We start from the raw sequence: 19,237 nt of genomic DNA, 5'->3' as shown, positions 1-19,237 counted from the left end.
TGACTCCCCATAAAGGAACAAATGACGAATCCAAAGTTTTGTTGGTTATTATTACCCTCTTTCTCCCCTGACATTGAGTATCAATTTTTTTAAATAGTAAGGTCAAATGCAATCTTCTGTGTCTATATTTTCTTTTGTTTTGTTTCACTTGGGGGTCATACCTGGCACCCTGGTACTCAGTGCTTACTCCTGGCTCTGCACTCAGGGAGCACTCCTGGTGGAGCTTGGGTGACTATGTGGGATACTGCGGCAAGTGCCTACCCACAACACTATCTCTCTGGCTTCTTTCTAGATCTATTTCTGGGTGCCAGTAGGATAGAGCACCTGGCCATGCAGAGGTGACAGAGGCTAATCTGGGCTTAGCAGGACCATGGTGTGGGTCAAAGGAGGAGGACATTATTGTTTTAGAGGCAAAATCTCCACCTAGACAGAGAAGAGCCATTTCTAGTCCTATACCCTCATTTGTAACCATTTTACTCTGAAGTTTTTAAAGATACTTTTCTTCTCCTGCAAAGTGTTCACCTCTACCCTAGAACCAAATTACCCCAACTATACGGAAGACTATCTTCACCGTTTGTTTTTTGTCTAAGTTTTATAGCTTACTGTTTCATCTTGTAAAAATTAAACTAGACTGTTATGGTAGACACCTATCATGTTGGGAGACTTGACGACGGACACAGGCTACTACATATCAGCTGAATGTGCCAGTGCAAGTGCTTTGGGAAAGGATTGGCTCCTGGCCCAATCTCTGCATCTATCATGACTTATCTCTAAGGCACAGTTGTCCAAAATGAAGCTCACTCAAAAAGATATTAGGTTTTCAATGATTTCTATCTTCTCACTAAGATATATGTCAATCACACATACTTAATGAATTAACTCACTAAATGCTTTAATCATTTTTATCCTTACACAATGGAGTTGTTTTTAAAAATATATACAAATAAGGTATAAAAAAATCTTTTGCTGATTGGTTTATGGGTTACACCCAATGCAGCTTGAGTCTACTTCTTACAATAAATAGTGCTTAGGCTATACTTAGGACCATGCAGTGCAGGGGATTCATCAGGGCTTCCCAAGAGCAAAACTGTACTCTACCCTCTGAGCTATTTCCCTTAAGCAAGAGGATTTTATAGCTTTCTTATACATTTTATTAGGCTTGTTTTGGGACAACATCTGGCAATGCTCAGGGGTTACTACTGGCTCTGTACTCAGGAATTACTTCTGGCAGTAATTGGGGGACTAAATAAAATTCTGGAAATAAAATCTGGGTCGCATACAATTCAAGTGCCTTACCTTACAGCAGTACTACCTCTCCAGGCTCTCTTAGATATATTTTGGGGCCTTTGATATTCTGGATACTATTTCTAAAAAAATTTGAGTTTTAGGAAGTAGCAAATTCTCTGACATATACAAAGATGTAAAAATTATTAGGAAATATTCATTTGTACTATCTTTGTCCTAGAACAATTATGCAATTCTTGCAAAGATTAATCAGCAGTTGCCTAAAAACATAGTTTCGTGGACAGAATATGTGATTTTCAGAAGTTTGTAGGGTACAGGGCAAATGGACAACAATTGCTACAATGAACAATGAACAATCTGAAAATAAGATTAAGAAAACAGTTTCATCTACAAAAGTATAAGAAATTAATTAGGAATATATTTAACAAAAAAAACTACAAAATAAATTCTCTGATGATAAAATATTAGGAGAAAATTGTAAGGATGCAGATAAATGAAAGCTGATCTGTGTTCATGAATGAGAAACTTACTCTAAATAAAATAGTTCCCAAATTGATCTACAGATTTTGTCTTGTTTTATTTGGGGGTGGGAGTACATCTGACTATGCCAAGTCTGGGATTACATCCTGAATTACCCAAAACAAAGAACTTCCCTAGCCCCAGTGTAAATCCTCTTTCATATACCTCTTTTTACATGTAAAAGGCCCACTTAGACTTGATTAGTGGGAAATAGGTACTCTGTCACTCTCCCTCCCTCCCCTGCTGGACCAGTTGTAAATTGAGCTGGTGAATAAAAAGAGGTTGGTCCTGCAGGCGCTAGGCCATGATATAGAATGCCCCCTGACCCCACACTCTTTACTCTTATGCTTGGCTTTGGTTATTTTGTGCAGGGACCCTGCTCCAGATCCATTATCCTGGGGTTGGATTATGGTGAGTGGAACATTACACCAGGGAACCCAAGCTGGGTCAGCCACGTGAAAGACAAGTTCCTTGCCTTCTGTATTCTCTCTGGCCCCTATAGTTATAGTACAAATCCTATCAGAATTCCAGCTGGTTTCTTTTTGTAGAAATTGATTCTAAAATTCATATGAAAATCCAGAAATTAGAACATCTATAACAAGTTTAAATAAGAAGACCTAAGTTGAAAATTGACATGTATTTTACTATACTATTAAGCAACTACAATCAAAGCAATGTGTTACTGCTGTAAGGACAGATGTACAGAATAAAAGAATATAGAAAATCTGTATGTCTGGCTTTTTGTTTTGTTTTGAGGAAATATTTGGCTCTGTCTGCACTTAGGGATCACTCCTGGCAAAGGCTCAGAGGTCCATATGGAAACTGGGTATTGAACCCAGGTTACCCAGGAGCAAGGCAAATGATAAACAAGGCAAGATCATACCTGCTGTACTATCACTCTGACATGAGAGTTTTTATGTCTGAACAGACATTTAGAATATAAAACAGAGAAGAGTATAGGAAAAGAAAAATCTATGTGCAGAAGGTTAACTGACTTTCAATACTTCAAATGTCCTTTAACAGGGTAAAAGGGTTCATATTATATACAGGCACTGGAATGTTGATTTTCCTTAAAATGAGCAAACATTATACTTGAACCTTAAAAACAATGTGCTAAGTGAAATAAGCCAATCACACAAAACATGCATGAGGTTCTGAGATAAGTAAGTGCATATTCTGAAGTGATGCTAATAATCCACAGGTCAGGAGTCCCCAGGAGGGGCTATTACAAAACGAAGAGAAGTGAATAGACAAGCAGACTATGACAGATTTATATAAAAGAAGACTACACAGCAATAGCTGAAATGAACTATTGATAAATAGACTATTGATAAGTTTTACAGGCATACTGTGGGGATGAAGGAAGCTAGGCTAAAGAGGTGACGATGATACAGTTCCACTTATACGGCATTCTCAAAATATATGCATTAAGTGATGTGAAACAATAAATATTCTTATTATATATGATCATAATAATAGGCCAGAGGCTAGTCACAGGGACGTGATGCATGCAAAGAGATAGCAGGTCAAAATATTGGGGTCTATGGGAAAGTAAGAAATTTCTAGAACCTGATGGTGATAGAGGAAGCATGAATCAAAGTCTATGTTAAAATTTAAGGAATTGAATGCCAAAAGAGAACAATGTCAACATTACTATATAATAATTTAAAGAATTTATAAAGATTATAAATGACCTTATTATTCTACAAAGATTTCTTTTTTTTTTATTTCAAATCACTAATAAAAAGACTCCCTCTATGTAAAAAGTCAGTCCAAAAGAGGGAGCAGAGAGCACTTCCACAGTAAAACCAGTGGCCTTCACACAGCTTGGTGTCTTGTTATTCAAGTGAAACTGCTGAGCATGCAAAACAAAATGTGCTCAGGAAGAAGTAAGAGGTACAGCCCAGGGCAGCTGAGCTCCGGAGGTGGGTAGGAAGCGATGATCAGATCCTCATCCCCTTCTCCCCCTAGCACAGGCTTCCAAACTGGGAGCCAGTCTTGCTACCACAGTGCATAATCTGTGCTTCTGTTTCCCCACCAAGATTCCATTGGCCACTGCTTTGATACATGCAGTGCACAGCAGGGCCTTTGCCAACTTTTGAGGGCTATTACCTACATTGGCTTGCAGCCTGTGGAACTGCAGGAATGGATCCAACAGTTTCCAAGGGAGTGTCTAAAGAAGTTAGTAACTGCCAAGATATAGTAAACCATGGGTAATGTTTTCTTTTCCAGAATTTTATTTTATTATTTTTGAAAGCCTCACCTGGCAGTTTTCAGGGCTTACTCCTAGATATCTGCATAGGGATCATTCCTGGGGGGAGTTTGGGGAATCATATTGGGTTCTGGGTATTGAATCTAGAGCTCCTCATGCAGTGCAAGAACCTTAGCTAGTGTACTACTGCTCTGGCACCCTTTTCAGTAACCTTATAAGGAATTTATAGAAATTTTTAAGGGTATAGAAAGGAAGGTAGGAAAAGAAAAGGAAGAATCTACTATGTTGAATTCTTTACTTTGGATTAGTAAAGTAATCCCTCTCTGGAAGAGTGCCTGTGGCTTTATGATTATGTGATATGGTAAAAATTTCCTGTTTCTGGGCTGGGGAGATGGCACTAACCATAAGGCATCTATCTGCCTTGCATGCGCTAGTCTAGAACCACGGACCATGGTTTGATCCCCCAGGGTCCCATACAGTCCCCTAAGTCAGGAATGATTTCTGAGTGCATGACCAGGAGTAAACCCTGAGCATTAGCGGGTGTGGCCCAGAAACCAAAAAAAAAAAAAAAATTCCTGTTTCTGGTTAAAATTTGTGCTGGTGAGAGACTTAAAGCACAAAGAAGGGAAGAAGTATGTGAACATGGGACCTTGGGAGAACTCTATGTTCCTGTTTGATCATGTATATCTTCCCTGAGAAGAAGAATAGGAAAGAAAAAGAACAAGGAAAAAACCCAGCTCTGACTAGAATACACAAGGTCAGTGGGACATGGCAAACAAAACTCCAGAATAAGAGCATCCTAAATTGGGCCAGGTTGGGTTTCTTTTTGATTTGGTTTTGAGTTTTTAGGCCACCGTAACCTATACCAGGCTCAGAGCTTAGGGAACAGTCCTGACAGTGCTTTAGGGGACCACACACTGCTGGTGACCAAACCCTGAGGTTCTAGCATATCTCCCTAACCCGAGTTTTTTTTTTCCCCTCTTGGTTTTGGGGTCACATAAGTTGGTGTTCAGGGATCACTCCTGGTGATGCTGGCAGAAATAGAAGACCCCTGTGTAGTCCCAGGGATAAAACATGCAGCAGCCATGTGTGTGGCAAGTGTCTTCCCTGCTGGACTCATTTTTTAAAACATATTTTTGGATTTTGGGCCACACCTAGTGGTGCTCAGGGCCTTCTCTATCTCTGTCTCTGCTTTTTGCTCTAAGAGATCACTGCTGGTGGTGCTTGGGGAATCATATGGTGTGCTAGGGATCAACTCCTGGTTGGCCACATGCAAGGTGGTTCCTACCCTCTGTATTATCTCTCTGGGTCTATTTTCTTTTCAATAATTATACCAACATTTAAATAATCAGTTATCCCTACAGGCTTGACAGTCATTTGGAGTCAAGTATATTTTTTAAGGTTAATTCTGCCATGTAACCTGTCATCCTTCCTTGTGGTTGCTGTCTCAGTGAATCTGTGGACTGTGTGTGGGTAAGGGCAGAAGTTCTACCTGCTGACCTGGCTGAGGTCACTCTGCAGCATCGATCAGACAGGCTTTGGACTATGATGTGCCTGTGCCTATCAAAGGTCACCAGCACAGGAAGCCTGTCCCAATTCCCAGCACACAAATTGGTGCTGAATTTGGACAGGCTTGTGGTAATAGGACAGACAGACAGAAGTTCATCTTTGGAAAACAACTCAAAGTAACATTCCTGTGGAAACTGCAATGTCTCTGATGTCTGGGTATCTGTCAGAGAACAAGCTAGAAAGGGGGGATATTCTGGGTTAAAACTTGAAAGATGGACTAGAGAAAGGGGTATCGAAAGGGGTACAGAAAGTAGGAGAGCTTGCCTTGCACATAACCAACCCAGCTTCAATATGTAGAATCCAGATGGCCCTATAAACCCAGCATGGATAATCCCTGAGAACAGAGCCAGGAGTAAACTCTGAACATCACCACAAGTGGCCCCCAAATAAAATAAAGCAAAACAAAAGTCTAGGGGTACACATGGTATACACTGGCAGCACTGGGTCACCAAGAAACAGGAAGTTAGACTACGAGCTGGCTACTGGGGGGACAAACAATGCAGGATCTTCTATCCCTGGGTATACACCGTGCACTGAACAACAAGTGCCTCCTACCCTTCTTCCCCTGCAAGCTATATGCTGAGGCTGTTCATTCCCTGCCTGCCTCAGCCTTGAGCACTGTCCAGGCAGCCCCTGGGAGTTGTTACCTTTGGGCCTGTGTCTAGTCGGGAGTAGAGTAAGTAGGTGTGCAGGTCCCCATACTTCATGAAGGGTAAGATCACCATGGGCTTGGGGATGCCTTGAGGGCTCATTTCTATACATACACCTGAAAAAAAAAAAAGACAACATAAGTTACAAAGAGCCCTTGTGACCAGAAAGGCAGTACAGGGGCCTAATTGTAGCCATGTGTTCCCAGGTCAACAGTTCAAGACAAATAAACATACAGGGCGTTCATACAACTTCTAGGATCTGGGACAAATGCCAAGTCCCTGCCCCCTTCACAACCTGGCCAATGATCTCAATCATAGCAAGAATTCTACTGTAACCAAACACTAAAGGCAACCAAAGCATGGGAAGGGGAATTATTCCACATCCCTAAATTTGTAGAGTCAGACACAGGAAAAGCTGTAACACTATAGATTGTAGAATTCTACAACTTGCACCACCTGTCACCTGAGATGGGGTTTTTGCAAAGGTCTTCCATGCCATAAACAAACACCATTTTTCTCACAGATCACAGGTCAATGGCTGAGAGGGAGTAATAGTCATTTCTTTGCTATGATTCTGTGTCCAAATAGTAGCACTAAGTCCTCTCAGGTGAGATCCAACTATAATGCTGAAAACTCTGTAACTTTCTTTTTGCAGAGTATTGAGGCCCTCCACACTCACTCACCCACCCACCCACCCACCCAGCCACTGGAAACTTAGCAGCCCCTGCCCATCATTACCATCTTCTGGGCAAAAAAAATAGCCCAGTTTCTCCTTCAACCTCCAAAGAAAATAACAGCCACTGATACTTGCCAAGTAGTCCGGTTCAGGCTGATACCTCTGTGGTATTCTCAGAAGGACTGGGGCAGACTTTTATTAAAGCCATAGCAGCCCAGTGCTACACCCTCTACCCTCCAATACAAAAAGCCCAGTTTAGCAATTTAACCTTATCAAACTTCTAAGCCACCACATTTGTTTAGATATGTAAATCCCATACCATGTGGCTGCATATGGCACAAGCTACCTCAAAATTTTATAGTAGTGTCAGCCCAGAAGTATCACAGGAAATTTGATGAGAAAATTACATAAGTTCAGTGAGCTTAAACAATAACACAGAAGGCTCAACTTGCACCAACCATACTCCAGTAAACTTAGATACTGAGTTTAGTAATACTATGGTGAGAAATAAAAATCATTTCCAATTTTCCCTTATTTATCAAAGGTTTGATAATTCCATTTGCCTTTGTGTTGCAACGAACAATATGAAGTAAATTTGTGTGTGCCTGCATGGAGGCAGGCTATGGTGGTGGGTGGGAGAATGGGGAACATCACACTGCTGGTGGGATTGGTATTTGAACATTTAATGCCTGAAATGACTGTATCGTGAACAACTTGGTAAATCACAGTGTTATAATTAAAAATTTGGGGAAAATATTAGCACTCATATCTCTGAGTCAGTCTTAAAAATTCTCCAAAGACTTTAGTATTTAGAAATAGAAAGATGTGGGGTCGAAGTGGTGCCACAACAGTAGGGCATTTGCCTTGCAGGCAGATGACCTAGGATGAACCACGGTTTGATCCCCTGATGTCCCATATGATCCCCCAAGCCAGGAGTGAGTTCTGAGTTCCCAGCTAGGAGTAACCCCTGAGCATCACCAGGTGTGCACATCCCCCCAAAAAAGAAAAGAAAGATGGGCAGAATATTCAAATTTTTGGTCTCCTCTTTGGAATGCTATTACTGACACTTACAACAAATATTTGACATATTGATCTTTTGGTTACTTAGTAGCTAATAGTACTATAAAAGCATTTTTTGATTTTGAGGGATGTACCTCAAAAAAGTAAGCTCTGAGCTTACTTCTGGTCGTATGGCCAGTGATCACTCATAGAGTTTCTCAGGGGTCCCTTTTGTGCTGGCTAGATGCTGAGGATTGAACCTGGGTCGGCTGTGTGGTTTTGTTTTTCAATTATACCTGGTGATACTCAGGGCTTACTCCTAGCTCTGCACTCAGGAGTCACTTCTGGCAGGCTTGGGGGACCATATGAGATATGATGATGGAATCTAGGTTGGACACATACAAAGAAAGCAACCTACCTGCTGTGCTTATCTCTGGCTCCAAACCTGTGTTGGCTGTGTGAAAGGCAAGAGCCTTACCTGCTATACTATCTCAGCTGCCACAAAAACACATCTTTGTGGGGTTTTTTTTGTTGTTTTGTTTTATGGTCCACACTTGGCAGTGTTCTGGGCATACTCCTGGCTCTGCAATCAGGGATCACTCCTGGCAGGACTCAGGGCACCATATTAAATATGTGGTGTGGGGATCAAGCCTGAGTTGGCCATGAGCAAGGTCCAATGTCCTATCATTCCAGCCCCAAAAGCTTGTTTTGATGGCAAAATCACATCCTGTGAAATTGCCAATGTAAATCTCCCAAATCAGTAAAAGATAGCCTAAAGAACTCACTTGCCTCTATACCTTTACTCCACTAGTACTAGATTCATGGACAACCTAAAACCAATAGAAATGCTAACAAGACCCACTCTCTGATGTTGCCAAGAGACCATTTTAACCCTTGGGCACCTGTGGATGCTAAGCATGCCAGAATCTATCAGTATCCAGAAAATAGATCCTCAATGTACTACCAGCCTCAGAAACTATAAGGAGACATCTAAAGGAAAATCCCCATTGCTATAAATTCTTTTTGTGGTATGCAAAGAGGAGCCTTGCTGCACTAAACTTTTGATTTGAGTATAGAATGTAGGACCTGAGTCCCCTGGGCCACTGAAGTTGTGTTTCTCTAACGTACCGAGGAGTCGGATGACATTGGGGTGATCGAAGTCTTTCATACATGCGGCCTCACTGAGAAACTCCTCAATCTCTCGCTGGGAAAAATTGTTCACTAAAGGAAAAGATGGAATATGTTAGACACAAATAATTGAGTTTAGGGGAGAGGGGGTGCTAGATAGCGTTCTGACCCTCAAAACATGTGAACTCCATCATCTGCTTATGGAGCAGCTGCCTACACCCAGAATAAAGGCCCGGACTAGTCATCACTCACATTTCATGGTCTTCACGGCCACCTTCTCTGAAGTTCCATCTAGCTTGTTAAGGTTTCCTTCCATGACTGACCCAAACTCTCCTGTGGAATAAAAGAGCATCCTATCGACTCTGAAAAATCCCCTTTCTCACAGGAATGCAAACATGTCTCACAGAGCTGCTATTCTCATGTGGTCTGAGGGGACCATCCAGTGGTCCTCAAAGTATGGCCCGCAGGCCACATATTATATTTGTATCTGTTTTGTTTCTTCATTGCAAAATAAGATATATGCAGTGTGTATAAGAATTTGTTCATAAGTTTTGTTTTTACTAAAGTCAGACCCTCCAATGGTCTGAGGGACAGTGAACTGGCCCCCTGTTTAAAAAGTTTGAGGACCCCTGAGTCCCACAAACAAGAGCACAGGACATACACATGCCTCTCTGCTATGCAAGCTTGGCTGGTCCAACTTAGGCCACACCATGTTTTTATTAAGCATCATAGCCAACCGAGCAACTTGCACAACTTACACAACAACATGGGAAACATTATTAATGCTCACAAAATACACTATTAAAAACCACCATATTCATATCCAAACCATTCTTACACATTACATCTTTGTTCCTATGGAACTCTGGAAGGTGCCAAAATAAAAAACTTTTATCATGCTGACATAATAAACTCACAAATAGTATTTTATTAAATAAGAATACACTAACACTTATACTTTTTTGCTCCAGGTTTAAAAAAAAAAACAAAAACGAAGTAAACAGCATACCTTCACCTAGGATTTTCCCAAGAATGAGAAGATTCCTATCAATCATAACATCTTCAAGTTTATTCTGCAGTTCCTCACTGACCCCTAAACTTTGTACTAGGAAAGAAGGGAGAGTATATATAAGTCATCAGTGTGATTCCTGTCATTGAAATGTAGCTAAAATAAGTTTGTGAACTTGTAGAAAATAGATAAGCACTGAGGCATTTTGCACCCATGGCATTCCTTAAGAAATATCAATAATTGGGGCCAGAGAGATAGCATGAAGGTAAGGCATTTGCCTTGCATACAGAAGGATGGTGGTTCAAATCTTGACATCCCATATGATCCCCTGAACCTGCCAGGAGCGATTTCTGAGCAGAGGGCCATGAGTAACCCCTGAGTGCTGCTGGGTGTGACCCAAAAATCCCCCCCCCCCCAAAAAAAATGCCAATAATAAATTGTAACTCTTAACTACTAAGACTAAGTGAGTAGGAGAAATCCTCTGGGATCAAGATTAATTTTGAAAGGCTATAAAAATCAGACATTATTCCTCTTTCTGTTGGGCAGCAGCAAACAGATTTAGATAGGTGTGTTGGCTTTGAATGCAGGAGGAAAGAGACAAATCGACAAATCAGTACGTAACCCTTCCTTCCCCTCTCTTTCCTTTGTAGTTGTTATTACTGTTGTGATGACACAGTTTCACACTCTGTTTACACTCTGGTTACAATGCACCAGATATGGCATATCGTGGTGGTGCTGGGAGTTTGCATGTGGCAATGGTGCTGAGATCGCATGTGATGCAGTGTCAGGGTTCAAAGTCAAAGTCTTCTGTCTGTCTGCATGTCGGATGCTTTAAGGATTCAGTCACAGTTTCAGGGACCTACTACAAGGAAACTGATTTAGTAACTATTTGCTAAATGATTCCAATTGAACATATTTTCTTCATGGAAAGCCTTCAAAAGGGAAAAAAGTGGGAAATTAGAAAGGACACATTTGCCCTTTGAAAAATAATTACTCAATAATCAAAAGGAACTGGTCCAAATAAATCATTTTAATGCTAAAACAGACATAAGAAAAACATTAAAAAATCATAAAATTGACATTATATGTCAATGAGTTTTTATTTCATAGCATTCTGCATTCATCTGTTTACTTTATGGTTAGCTTCTTTTTTCGTTTTTGTTTTGGGGCCACACCCGCAGTGCTCAGGGGTTACTCCTAACTCTGTGCTAAGAAATCATTCCTATCAGGCTTGAGGGAACATATGGGATGCTGGGGATCGAATCTGGGTTGGCCACATGAAAGGCAAATGCCCTAACCATTGTACTACCACTCCGGCCCCTGTGGTTAACTTCCTCAGTTTATTTGCAGACACTGAAAAACATAAATTGTATAATATTTATTTGCATATATTTTCCTTATCACTTTAGAAAATATTCTTTTTTTTTTTGGTTTTTGGGCCACACCTGGTAACGCTCAGGGGTTACTCCTGGCCATGCGCTCAGAAGTTGCTCCTGGCTTGGGGGACCATATGGGACACCGGGGGATCGAACCTCAGTCCATCCAAGGCTAGCACAGGCAAGGCAGGCACCTTACCTCTAGCGCCACCGCCCGGCCCCCTAGAAAATATTCTTAATAGCAATTTCTTTTTTTTTTTTTTTTTTTAGTTTTTTGGGTCACACCCAGCAGCACTCAGGGGATACTCCTGGCTCTATGCTCAGAAACTGCTCCTGGAAGGCTCAGGGGACCATATGAAATGCTGGGATTTGAACCACTGACCTTCTGAATGCATGACAAACGTCTTACATCCATGCTATCTTTCCTGCTCAGCAATTTCTTTCTTTTGTTTCTTTGTTTTATTAGGTTTTGGGTCACACCAGGCAGCACTCAAGGCTTACTCCTGACTCTACGCTCAGAAATCGCTCCTGGCAGACTTGGGGGATCATATGGGATGCCGGGATTCGAACCACACTCCTTCTGCATGCAAGGCAAGCACCCTACCTCCATGCTATCTCTCCAGCCCCTCTTAACAGCAATTTCTTTATTCCCACGCTTGTAACTAGAATGCTCAGCTCTCTCTAATTCAGCATTTTCAAAGCATACTGACAAATTGATCACTCATTTAGATGCCAGATAAAAAAGGAAATAAGCTCAGGGCTGGAGTGGTGGCACTAGAGGTAAGGCGTCTGCCTTGTAAGCACTAGCCTAGGAGGGACCGCGGTTCGACCCCCCAGTGTCCCATTTGGTTCCCCCAAGCCAGGAGCGATTTCTGAGCGCATAGTCAAGAGTAACCCCTGAACATCAAATGGTTGTGGCCCAAAAAACAAAAACAAACACAAAACAACACAAAAGGAAATAAACTCAAATATTATGTCACTCACTTTGATGTATCTTTTAAATCCCTAGCCTTTACCCACATCTTCTCTTACTGCCCTGGGTTTTTCTCATAAGAGTCTGTGGCATAATGAAACCTTAAGCCCAGCTACTTAACCTTACATCCAGATTTCTAGTAAACTTCCCTACAGGGATACACAAGACAATTTCTAACTACCTGCTTTGCTTGTTTCTGAGGGCATTTTGCACATAAGACTATCTCTTTCAGGGCTGGAACAATAGCACAGTGGGTAAGTCATTTGCCTTGCACATGGCCAACCTGGGTTAGATCCCCAGCATCCCATATGGTCCCCAGATTACCTCCAAGAATGACTGCTGAGTACATAACCAGAAGTAACCCCTGAGCACTGGGGATGTTTTGGATTTGGGGTTTGGGGGGACCCAAATATATCTTCTTTTTTTTTTTTTGTTTTTTGTTTTTGGGCCACACCCTGTGACGCTCAGGGGTTACTCCTGGCTATGCGCTCAGAAGTCGCTCCTGGCTTGGGGGACCATATGGGACGCCGGGGGATCGAACCGCGGTCCGTCTCCTAGGCTAGCGCAGGTAAGGCAGGCACCTTACCTCGAGCGCCACCGCCCGGCCCCCCAAATATATCTTCTAAAAATTATCTATTTTTCATATTTTTTGGCTTTTGTTAGAAATCTGTTTCCTTGTCGCCCTTTTGTTTATCTTCACTCTATAAACATTATTTCTTTTTTCCAAAAAGGAGAAACAAAGATCAACTTACAGGTGAGTTCAATGGCTCTTCGACAAAAGGATTTCTTTGCTACGTAGTTGACAACTAATTCTGAATCCTCCCCTGTAAAGGCACTCCTGGTTGAAGAAAACAAAGATATGTTCCAGTGTGGAAACAAGGGTTTGAGACAGGATTTATTTCTTAGGCCAATACAGACAATTTCTGGGAAAGAGCTCTTCTAAGATTAAAGAAAACATTTCCTGGAGACTGGAGAATTAGTAAAGAGGCTGGGCACTTGCCTTGTGCATGACTTACCCTGATTCAATCTATGGTACTCCATAGTCCCTAGAGCCCACCAGAGAGGAATAAGCCCTGAGTAGTACTGCTGGGTGTGGTCCAAAACCACCCACCATAAATTTCCTAGCGTTCTAGTGAAGGAAATTGGTTTCCTTCCTTGGATCTATTTTAGACTTCCTTCACAATATTTAAACATGTGCACGCATGCATGTGCACTCACTCACACACACACATTTCAACACCATCAAGAGCAAAGAATCAGTGCTCAGCATCCAATGGCCAAAAGTGTAACAATCTGAACAACAAGATTAAGTAGTCATAAATTATAAATAAAGTATAAAATCAATCTCTAAGACTCCAGACTGATACGTATTCAATCACATTGTTTACTACAATATAACACATAGTAGAAAGCCTGTCTAGAGTACAAGCCTGTGTGGGGTGAGGAGGAAGGACACTTGGTATATTGGTCATGGGAATGTTGTACTGGTGAAGGATTTTAATATATATATATATATATATATATATTTTTTTTTTAAATCAAAAAAAAAAAAAAAGAAAGAAAAGCAAAGGCTTCCCAATTCTTACCACAGGCTGTGTTCTTTACACTGACTATATGGAAAGAGGAGGTACAGTAAATGCACCCCATATACACCTCAACACAGGCCCTTTGCCTGGTCTGTATTGTGAATTGGGGGACAAAAAAACACATAATAAACATGTTTAATTAAATAAAAAGGTATATGGGGTAAAAGAGACATCTCTGTACAAAAGAATTCTAAAGAGTTTACATACTCCACTCTTGGCAGAGGAGATAGTACAGAGAGATAGTACTGGGTTGAGTGTTTGCCTTGTATGTGGTTGACCTGGCTTTAATCCCCAGCACCCCAAGCTGAGCAGGTTCCCTCTCTACACTCTTGAGTGCAGTGGTTTTTGGGTCATACCCGGCGGATTACTCCTGACGCTACACTCAGAAATCGCTCCTTGTGGGCACAGGGGACCATATGGGATGCAGGGATTTGAACCATCATCCTTCTGCATGCAAGGCAAATGCCTTACCTCCGTGCTATCTCTCTGACCCTTGGTGATGCCTTTTTTATAGAATTTTTATTATTTTTAGTTTGATATTACCCACTGTAATATCCAACCCCCTTCAACAACATTTTTATAAAAAGTAACTGTCAGGGGCTGGAGCCGTGGCACAAGCGGTAGGGCATCTCTGCCTTACTTGCGCTAACCTAGGATGGACCACGGTTCGATCCCAGTGGTATTCAGGGCTTGCTCTTGGTTTAGTGCATATAGGCTGCCAAGCATTGCACTCAGTTTGGTTGTATGCAGTACAAGTGCCCAGAACACTTGTCTTATCTCTCTCTGACCTCTAGATTTTTTTAAAATTGATACTCATATTTTTTTGTTTTTCTTTTTCTTTCTTTCTGAACAGCTCTAATCCTTTTTTATAATTTCTTTTTTTTTTTTTTTTTTTTGGTTTTTGGGCCACACCCGGTGACGCACAGGGGTTACTCCTGGCTATGCGCTCAGAAGTTCCTCCTGGCTTGGGGGACCATATGGGACACCGGGGGATCGAACCGCGGTCCGTCCAAGGCTAGCGCAGGCAAGGCAGGCACCTTAACTCCAGCGCCACCGCCCAGCCCCCCTTTTTTATAATTTCTAATAAAAATTCTCACTTAATAGCCATCATGTTTGAGTAAAAAAGATCTACTAATTTTCTTCATAAATGAGCCCCTTTCAAGACTGTTTTCAAAAAATTAAGGATGGGTGTGCCATCCCATGCAAGGAAACAGCCACTTGTTCTTGGGGCATCAGATAGAACACTTGTCCAGTTCAATGTGAGTGGCTGGGTCAGCAGGAAAAACATCCCTTAGTATAAAAACCTCTATATTCTAGGTATAAATATGTTCAAGTGAAGAACTTACCCATATCGTGTCTCCTGAAATCTTTTCCTGATGGATGTAGAAATATACAAAAGCAACCCAATCAGAACAAACCCGCAGATGCAGCCAAGGAGGATGAGCACAGGATTTGAGTAGCTGGGTGCTGGGGTGGAAGAGGGAGCAATATCTCCCCAACCTGGAAAAGGACCCATTAGATAAAATCAATTCAAAGCATTTCACTGGGATTCAAAGTATATGAGAGACATTGTCTTATAATGAGGAGAAGAGTCAAAGCTTGAAGCTTTTGTTCTTTTCTATTCTATCATCTTTACAAATGTAGAGATCCTCATGGCTGGGCCAGCTGAGACTGTCCTGATATTTATAAACAGTAGGATACTCTTGCCATATTAATTAAAATGTAAAAAAAATGAAAAAGGTGCTAAGTTACATATATAGTTAATAATACATAAATACTTATATATACTTATATATGCTTATGTTTATAGATAGTTACCTATATACTCCAACTTAAAAACACTAGGAGCACTTAAAAAACAGTTTTGGTTTTGGTCTATATTGTTTGGAGGGAGGGCAGTGAAAGGAAAAGTGAGTGCTGGGAGTGTGTTCTGAGAAATAACCAGCCATAGAACTGTAGAGACCTTGCTACTTGACGATGCAGAGAACCCAGGAGTGTTCTGCCTCTTACTAAGAGCAGCTGTCCCAAAAGGATGACAGTGCCACAGAACAAGTTGCTCCAGCAATATTTTCTTGCAGGGGGAGAGTTTCAGGTCACACCTAGTTGTGCTCAGGCTTTATTTCTGCCTATGTTTTGGAATAACTTCTGGAGGGGTTTGGGGATTATCTGGGATGCCGGGAATTCAACCTGCATACAAGACAATCACCTTACCCACTTGTAATATCCAACCCTCTTCAACAACATTTTTATAAAAAGTGACTGTCAGGGGCTGGAGCTGTGGCGCAAGCGGTAGGACATCTCTGCCTTACTTGCGCTAACCTAGATTGGGCCAAGTTCAATCCCTTGGCATCCCATATGGTCCTCCAAACCAGAAGTGATTTCTGAGCGCATAGACAGGAATAACCCGAGTGTCACCGGGTATGGCCCCAAAACCAAAAAAAGTGACTGTCAGAGGGGCCAGAGAGATAGCACAGAGGTAGGGTGTTTGCCTTGCATGCTGCTGACCTCGAACAGACCTGGGTTCGGTTCCAGCATCCCATAAGGTCACCAGTGCCTGCCAGGAGCAATCTCTGAGTGCAGAGCCAGGAGTGGCTTCTGAGCGCTGCTGGGTGTGACCCAAAAACTAAAAACCAAAAAAGACCGTCAGAAATACTTTATTATTATTACTTTTTTTTTTTTTTGGTCACACCTGACAGTGCTAAGGGGTTACTCCTGGCTCTGTGCTCAGAAATCGCTCCTGGCAGGCACGGGGGAACATATGAGATGCCGGGATTCGAACCATCGTCTGTCCTGGGTCGGCCGCTTGCAAGGCAAATACCCTACCACTGTGCTATCTCTCTGGCCCTAGAAATACTTTATAATGTTGAAATAATTAAGGATAAAATACTGGTAGCTGATCCAAATTTAGGAATAAATATGTTGATTCATCAGGGTATAAAATATATCTCTGTAGCATTGTTATATAACTAGCAAATAAGCCCTTAAAACACTCTACTTAGAGGCTGGAGAGAGTATAAGCATTAAAGCACTTGCCTTGCATCCCACCAATTCCAGTTTGATCCCTGACACCCTATATAGTTCCTGAGCATTGGTAGGTCACTCCTGAGCACAGAGTCAGGAAAAGCCCCTGAGCACTACTGAACATGGTCTCCAAACAAAGCCCATTTAAAGCATCCCACCAGTTACTCCTTGGTATTGCCTAGACTGCTGCATCCTGTGATCCAGGAAGAAATGCTCACCAATCATGGGGATAAAGAGTTCCACTGGCTTGCTGAAAGGTCCAGTGCCCCCTTTAGTGACAGCTGCAATCCTCACAGTGCATGTGGCATTGCGGTACTGAATGGAGATCTGGGCTTGGCTGTCATTCTGGCTGACTTCTTCTGAGAACTCTTCCTGAGAACAAAGAACAAAGAAATGGAACTAAAAAAGTGACACACCAATGATAGAGGGATTGTTCAGCACAGTGCCTTCTAAGGGGTGTAATTCTATCCACACCCAGAGAATAGGACCACTGTCTTTACTGCAATTCTCCCTCACTTTGACCATGAAAGCAGACTCCAAACAAAGCAACAGTCTCTTTGGAGGCCTTGGCCAATTAGGCTGGCAACTAGGCCAGCAATGGCCTTGAGAGTGACTGGTGGAAGTAACTTGAGAATGGTGGAATGGTCTTGAGAGTAACTTCTGGAAGAGGGAGCATACTTGTTAGGAAAAATGAAGTAATGAGATTTGCTTATACATGGATGGATATAGAGAGTATTATGCTGAATGAAATAAGAGAAAGATAAACATAGACTCAGTTGTGGGATAAAAGTAAAACATAGACTCAATTATGTTAATAGTACCCAAAGGCGGGGTCAGAGAGATGGCATGGAGGTAAGGCATTTGCCTTGCATGCAGAAGGATGGTGGTTCAAATCCCGGCATCCCATACGGTCCCCCGCAGCCTGCCAGAGGAGATTTCTGAGTGTAGAGTCAGAAGTAACCCCTGAGTACTGCTGGGTGTGACCCAAAAATAAAACAAAAACAAAATACCCAAAGGCAATAGAGATGAGGGCCTGGAGACCAGTCCACGATAAAAAGCTGCCACAAAGAACAGGAGAGTGCAGTTAGGGCAGAGAAGGGACTACTATGATGATGATAGTTGGGAATGATCACTCTATAAAAGAACTGGGTATTGAAAGGGGATAAATTGATATGCTTGTATCCCTTCTGTAACCATGGCAAACCAGTGTTTAGAAGTAAAAAGGAAAGAGTGAGAGGAGAGAGAGAGAGAGAGACAGAGAGAGAGACAAAGAGAGAGGGAGACAAAGAGAGAGAGACAGAGAGAGAGAAAGAGAAAAAGAGAGAGAGAGAGAGAGAAGAAAATTGCCATGAGGCAAGCAGTGGGGAGGCCATGGGGAGCAAATTGGGAACATTGATGGTGGGAAATGTGCACTGGCACTGGCGAAGGGACAGGTGTTGAATATTGTATGACTGAACCTCTTGACCAACTTTGTAACTGTATCTCATGGTGATTCAAAAGAAAAAAAAAAAAGAAAAAAGAGAGGAAGCCTACTGCCAATTTTCCTGAAAATCACAACTGCATGGCTCACCCCAGAACCACCATCCATTTGCAACTGCTAAAAGCCACACTTCACCACGACTGCCTGCCTGCCTGCCTGCTCCTTTGAACCAGCATGAGTAGAAATGATAAAATTGTCACTAGAGCCAGAGAGATAGCACAGCAGGTAGGATGTTTGTCTTGCATGCAGCTGACCAGGGTTCAATCCCTGGCATCCTATGAGGTCTCCTTGCCTGCCAGGAGTAATTTCTGAGTGCAGAGCCAGGAGTTATGCCTGAGAACTGCAGGATGTGGCCCCAAAACAAAACAAACCAAAATAACCCACAAACAAACCTGTAGCTAAATTCTGAATTGGATAGACACTGGAACTCCCCATCCCCGCCTTGTAATATGTAACAAAGCACAATGTACTCAATTTTCAAAATCCTGATTTTACCTTTTAAAATGAGTGAGCATCTTATAAGAACGGCTCTAATCAAAGACACCAACAGTAACTATTGGAAAAGAAAGGGAGATAGGGAAGCCTGTGTGCTGCAGGTAGGAGTGTCCAGCTAGACTCAAAAGTCCTCAACCGGGCCCAGAGAGATAGCACAGCGGTGTTTGCCTTGCAAGCAGCCGATCCAGGACCAAAGGTGGTTGGTTCGAATCCCGGTGTCCCATATGGTCCCCCGTGCCTGCCAGGAGCTATTTCTGAGCAGACAGCCAGGAGTAACCCCTGAGCACTGCCGGGTGTGA

The 19,237-nt window shown here is 42.1% G+C and overlaps 1 protein-coding gene and 1 non-coding gene across 2 annotated transcripts in view; one reads left to right on the top strand and one right to left on the bottom strand.

Moving 5' to 3' along the window:
- The window catches only part of MERTK (MER proto-oncogene, tyrosine kinase), a 122,861-nt gene that overhangs the window by 9,918 nt on the left and 93,706 nt on the right, over positions 1 to 19,237 (bottom strand). Inside the window, exons 9-15 of the mRNA XM_049784458.1 lie at positions 17,182 to 17,335; positions 15,289 to 15,442; positions 13,109 to 13,194; positions 10,008 to 10,103; positions 9,251 to 9,331; positions 8,999 to 9,091; positions 6,193 to 6,311 (exon numbers count right to left, since the gene is read on the bottom strand). Coding sequence (XP_049640415.1) covers positions 6,193 to 6,311; positions 8,999 to 9,091; positions 9,251 to 9,331; positions 10,008 to 10,103; positions 13,109 to 13,194; positions 15,289 to 15,442; positions 17,182 to 17,335 — 783 coding nt within the window. The remainder of the gene's footprint in view (positions 1 to 6,192; positions 6,312 to 8,998; positions 9,092 to 9,250; positions 9,332 to 10,007; positions 10,104 to 13,108; positions 13,195 to 15,288; positions 15,443 to 17,181; positions 17,336 to 19,237) is intronic.
- Positions 13,926 to 14,058, top strand: LOC126024799 (small nucleolar RNA SNORA51). The gene has a single exon (XR_007500901.1). It is a non-coding gene; the product is annotated as a small nucleolar RNA SNORA51 (small nucleolar RNA).

This window comes from Suncus etruscus, chromosome 12, assembly GCF_024139225.1.
Source record: "Suncus etruscus isolate mSunEtr1 chromosome 12, mSunEtr1.pri.cur, whole genome shotgun sequence".
Taxonomy (NCBI): Eukaryota; Metazoa; Chordata; class Mammalia; order Eulipotyphla; family Soricidae; genus Suncus; species Suncus etruscus.
The sequence above is the reverse complement of the archived record's forward strand: the minus strand, read 5'-3'. Positions and strand labels throughout refer to the sequence as shown.